The 6148-nt window shown below is 44.2% G+C and overlaps 1 protein-coding gene across 1 annotated transcript; it reads right to left on the reverse strand.

Annotated features, from left to right (window-relative positions):
* Positions 1-333: 333 nt before the first annotated feature.
* Positions 334-5877, reverse strand: PGRMC1 (progesterone receptor membrane component 1). The gene is made up of 3 exons (XM_054641471.2): positions 5442-5877; positions 3472-3627; positions 334-2292 (listed from the first exon to the last, which is right to left on the reverse strand). Exons 1-3 carry the CDS (start codon positions 5761-5763, stop codon positions 2192-2194), a joined length of 579 nt encoding a protein of 192 aa, XP_054497446.1. The 5' UTR covers positions 5764-5877; the 3' UTR covers positions 334-2191.
* Between the last annotated feature and the right edge of the window lie 271 nt (positions 5878-6148).

The raw sequence follows: 6148 nt of genomic DNA on the forward strand, positions 1-6148 counted from the left end.
AGTTCCTCAGAAGATGTTACAGAGTAACTTTAGAGTCAGGTGGTTGAGTCCATTCAGGTTACAGTCTTCCAAAGCTCCAGCTTTTGCTCAGTATTAACAATTACTTGGGGTTTTTTCTGCAATAGAGCATGTTCTCTATTTAATATTCTGTCAAAATTTTACTAGCAAACTGCATTTACAAGCATTCCATTAGAACATATATTACTCAATCTATGCATTGGATAATGTGACAGATCAGAGAAAGACAATATAAAACTTGAAATATTAGGGGAGTATTAAATATAATAATAAAATATAACATTTGGTTGCAGTAAATAAAAACAAACTCCACCGTTATGCAAGAGTATTTTATTTTCTGCCTTAAACAAATAAAAGCCCATTTCCAATTTGAGGTAAACCATTAGTAGTAGTTTGCAAAGAGTATAAATGTCTCTAAAAATAAAACAGCAACACAAAGGTCATGACAAGGCCTATGTGTGTCTCCAGACCTTTGTCAGGTAGTTCATACAGTACCACTTTACACAACTCTGCTCAAACAACCTTGCTCTTCATTGGAAGGCCCAGTGCAACCAAAAGGAAATCCCAGGACGGTGTTGGGACTGAGGGAGAGTCAGTTGTCCTCACCACAGATGTTCTCAGGCACTTTAATATGTTGTGTCAACTCGTTTATGAAAGCTGCTGTTGTGCAACACACTCTACTTCAGAACACTTCTGCCTAGTTTGCACCTTCCCACCCAGGACTCAGTTCATCCTTTTGGGCATGTTGCCAAATTGAAACAACCAGATAGTCGAGTCAGAGAAATGAAACAGAGGGAACTACACCAGACAGGCACCCTGGACATTCTGCACTAGCAGAATCACCTGGACAATAAACAAGTTCACAAATGATCAGGAGATTGTTAGTTATCTTGGAATTTTTATGTTTTACAGAAGTATTTTGGATGATAAACATTTACATTTTTCCTTGGTCACATCCATTTATCCAGCCCTCTCTGGTAGGAGGGAGGTCACTTAGAAAAAAACCTAATAATTAAGCATAGAGGTAAGCCAAGAGAGCAAATAAGTAAAAAGCAACTCAAAGGTCAGGTCCACAGGTATAGCACTGCTGGTTATGCATGAGATTGTGTCATTTCTTTGAATGGCAACATTCCAAACCAACAAAGGCCTCAATGCAGAAACAGCTTACACTGTTTTACTTCATACAGGAAACTCCTGTAAGTTACATTGACCAGTAATGTTTTTCTGCTAGGTAAAGGTGCATGTACAAGAGCACTTGCTAATCATGCCATACCAGCAACTTCTTGGTTTTTAGGCCTAGGAATCAAGAGCAGCTGATCTTCCATGTTTAATATAATTCCATTAACATTCATAGGAGCACTTTTTGCTGAGAAGAAAATCAAATGAACAATAGTCAAGTCACACTCCATGGTGTACCTTTAGGGATACCTAGTTCCACTCATTATCTAAACTTTTGTAACACTATAAATGTACTTTAAAAGTGAACAGAGAATATTAGTCTATGCAGAATTATGCATGTTGAATACATCAAGCATTCATCAGTCTTTATTAAATACTTAAAAGTGATTTAACCTCAAAAAATTCCTAATCTTTTTTAAAAGCAGTTAGTGTTTCATCTGTAAATCACTAATGCAATGACTCAAAAGCCAAATTATCTTACATAATAATGAATTACACTGCACAACAAATAAGTACGATGCTTTGTGAACAAACAAAACATAGTCCCTTTTCTAAAGGAATTACAACCCAGGTAAGATCTGTCAGATCCTGCAGAAGCTAACACAAAAGAAGATTTAGTGGTGTTTGTGTTGCATATGTGAAGTGAGTCATGTGCTTGTCTCCACAGTGATAGGTTGGTAATGAAAAACTTGATTCCAACCTATTTTGCACTAAAGGGTGATAGCAGGAAAACAGTCCTTTATTGCCAAAATTGCAGTTTACTTTTGCACAGACATTTGTCATGCATACTTCTTATGTGGGTTTAAAGGAAGACAGATCATAGACCTTAAGAACCTTCCCACTGAATTTGAAAAGGAAATCTTTGAAAAGAAACCATTCACTGTACCTCTGGACCTTTTGTAAGCCTTGCTGCTGCTGCACCTTGTGAAACAGAAGTGGAATGTTACAAATGATCCATTATGGTTCAAAAATAGATTGTTCCACACTGCAGTATCTACTCTTTCTTTGCATCCTGGGCATCTTTCTCGTCTTCATCAGAGTACACAGTGGGTTCCTCCCCCTCCTTCAGCAGCTTACCAACATGATGATACTTAACTGGGGAAAAAAAAAACAACAAGTAATTTTCTGTCCTGAAGAGACACGTTTATAAACTCCTCCAACTGTTTTCTGAATGAATAGGATAGCTATATTTCAATAAAACAGCTCTGAGCAACTTGTTCCAAACACTGGGGGAAAGGAGAAAAGCTAAGATCATCTACTACCTGAACTACTATTACTGCTGTCATAAGAATCATGTGAAGTGAATGTAACTCTCATTTTATTGCCTAAACCAAAAGATGAATAAACACAAACTGAGGGAACCACCCAGCCAAGGAAATAGAATCCTGGATTAGATTATTTCTCTTGCCAATGTTAAAACCAACGGCGTTGTTAGAATATTTACATTATTAAACATGCACATACATATGTGCATACATACACAGCTTGGAAGGGGTTTTATTTTCTGTAATGTGTATTACAAATATTCAATAGGATAGAAGGGAGATAATTTCTCCCAAAGATAGAGATGGGTCTGTAATATGATTATGTGATTAAGTCTCTGATTTATTTTCTATCTCCTTCTGAGCATGTAAAAATGCCAAGACATGTAAGGACTGAGAGCTATATTATGTTGCCTATCTGTCAACTTCAACAAAGAAAAAGAACCCCCTGATTTCAGGTATTTCAGACTAGCAATGTTGTTATAACAATTTAAAGCAACTATTTGCCATATTTAATAGCAACACAGTAATAAAAACAGTCAGTCAGTCCTGATGCTTAACACTTGCAAAGGTAGATTTTAACACTAGCTCAAGTCATACATTTGATAGCACAGTTCTGGTTTCTGCAACAAGCTTGTTAGCATAATAAACCAGCCATTCAGTGTGGTGTGATCAACAGTCTTAATTAAAACAGGAAGAGGGCCAAAATAGTAGGGGCACATCAGGTCAGGATGGAGATTTCTAATGACATCAAGTGGAGAAAACCCCATTGTAGCTGGTTATAGTAAATCTTTCAACACTAGATTTAAAAAGAAAACATATTTTATTTCCACTATACTAGTGACTGGTATATGCAATTCCCATCATTCATACAGATATATACACATATATACACATATATATGTATATATATATATATATATGATGCTTCCAGCTGTTTACAGCCTTTTAACTATTGCTTTCCCTATTACCAGTGAATGACTTCTTTGTAAATAGGTTTAAAATTGCTTACAAGTGAATTGTGACTCCCAGTCCCTCAAGGTCTCTTGCTGGGTAGCGTTGAGGTCAGAGAGGTCATCATAGGTATCCCTCAGTGCCTCCTTATCCAGGCAGAAAGTGGCAAGACCTCGGGATGCATCTCTTCCAGCAAAAATCCCATAAGGGCCCTCTTTGAAATAAAAACATAAACAGCATTATTGCAGAGGCAATGGAAACTATGTTATCTTCATGAATCAGAGTGCCCAAACTAAAAGAGATGATGAGTTTCTACCATGAGCTGTGCATCAGATGCCTCAAGCTTCTGAAATGCTTTAAAGTTTTATTCTAATTGGTAATAAGAGAAAACAGAGGAAGAGGACAAGAAACAAAATAATGGAGAAGGATACTGAGGTTTGCTGAAACATCAGGACAATGAACCACACAATGGTGCATGGCATATATAAACAGGGTAAGGATAAGCATACAGACTGGGACACACATCCTTAGAATAAGGAACAGAGGAAGGATTTCTATGTCTGGGGTGAAATGAAAATTTTCTAATGGATACTTCTGATTTGAGATGAAAGGATGGCTTGACAGAAAATATAGTGGAACTATGAGAAATTACCAAGTTGGAGGAAACATCTATTAAAACAAAATGTAAGATGAACTCAAATGATCAAAACATTAAACTCACAGCAGATAAGAGACATCAAGATAAACTGTTGCTAAACTTCATTAATGATTGACTTGCTTGCATGACAAGCCAAAAATTGAGATACTGCATGTTCAACTAGACATTCAAAGTTCTTCTAAAAGGAGCTTAAAGAAGTTAGATGTGAACTCTGGTTATTGCAGAGCACATGCCAACTTCCAGAGTGTGCTTTTTCCTAAATTAATCAAAAGAATCTTACTTTTCCATTAAAATGAAAATCAAACTAGCCAGACATTGTGATGAGCCATTCAGCAATCAGATGCAACAGACAGCTTTTGCTATCATCAAGGAAGGCAGCATCTAAAGCTTGGACCTTATGTCAACTGGATTTTAGGTTGAACAAATACAGAACTGCACATCTAACTCACTGTACATATCATCCTGACTGCTGCACAATGCAAAGTTACAGCCTGGCATCATTCAGTCTCGTCTATGTCCGGCCCAAAAGCAGTAACTGATAACACCTCCAAAAACATGATGTCTCCTGCATTTTTCTCCTTGTCTCTTAAGCAGCACTGGCAGCTCACTACTGCAGCTACCAGGCTGTCTGGACAGCTCGAGAGTGGTTATGCCAGGCAGATCCTGATACAAATCAGCAAGCCTCAGTGAGCAGCTTTAACAGGCGGTCTCTGATAAAAATAAAACCCCATGGCCGCATGGAGGTGATAAAACTCTTTCATCTGGGTGCACATAGTCCCAACCACCTCATCACAGGCTGCTCTACGAGCATAGGTTATTCAATCTTTGCACGTTTGAACTATGCTCCTGGTAGAAAGCTGTTTTAATCTAAATTGCCAACTATTTAGTATAAATATTATGCAATAGCGGGATACACACTGAAAGTTGGAATGGAATGTCAACACTGAGAGAATACTTCGCTTCTGCTGCCTGCCATCAGGCGAAGGCAACCCAGGCCGACAAAGCCGCCCAAACTCTTATGGTACGTGTAGCCTGCCATGGGCAAACACCGAGAATAATGAAACACCATAAAGTGGCAAAGCCGGAGTTTCTACAGCACCGGGGCCCGACTCTGGACCCGGGCGGCAGCAGTCACCCTGCCCGCCGCTCACCGGCTCGCAGAGGCGCGCAGCCTTCCCGGCGCCAAGCACCGGCCGAGCCCTTCCAAAGCTCCGCATGGGGACCGGGATGGGGTGAGCGCTGATCCCCGCCGAGGGAAGGCGCTCCCGGCCAGCACCGGCCCTGACCCGCCCGCGCTTCCCCGGCCGGTGGCCCCGGGCACAGCGTGCGGAGAGCCCGGGCCGGGCCCGCCCCGCAGCCCCCGCCCTCACCGGGCCCGTAGAACTTCCTGGCGCGGGTCACGTCGAAGACTTTGCCGTTGACGGCCATGAGGATGCGCGGGTCGCTCACGCCGTCGAAGGGCCGCAGCTGCTCCAGGGTGAAGTCGCGGCGCTTCATCTTCGGCAGCGGCGGCGGGTCCGCCTCGCCCGCGGGCGCCGAGGGCCGCTCGCCCCGCAGGATCTGGTAGAGCAGGAAGAGGCAGAGGCCCAGCAGGCTCAGGTTGAGCGGGGAGCCCACGATCTCCAGCAGCAGCCCTCCGCCCTCGCCCGCCGCCGCCTCCTCGCCGGCCACCGCCACCTCCTCGCGGGCCATGGCGCTGCACTGTGCGAAGGCTCCGCGGGCTCGGAGCGCGCAGCTCGGCACGGAGCTCGGAGCTCACCCGGCCCGGCGGGGCGGACCGAGGGGCGGGCGGTGGGCGCGGCGGGGCTGAGGCGCGGGCGCGGGGCCGCCCCCAGGCCGGGCCGGGCGGGCTCGGCTGGGCGGGCTCGGCTGGGAGGGCCGGGCGGGCCGGGCGGGCTCGGCTCGGCGGCTCCGCGCCCACCGCCGGCGCTAGGTGGTGGTGCGGGACCGGCCGTGGCCGCGGCTCCCCGGCCGCTGCTCCCCAGGTCGGGTCAGGCCGGGCCGCTGCGGCGGCACTCGGTTCCACAGAAATGCCGGAAAAAATAACCTCAGGGTGGCGTTAGAGCCGTGTCGAGGC

This window comes from Agelaius phoeniceus, chromosome 14, assembly GCF_051311805.1.
Source record: "Agelaius phoeniceus isolate bAgePho1 chromosome 14, bAgePho1.hap1, whole genome shotgun sequence".
Taxonomy (NCBI): Eukaryota; Metazoa; Chordata; class Aves; order Passeriformes; family Icteridae; genus Agelaius; species Agelaius phoeniceus.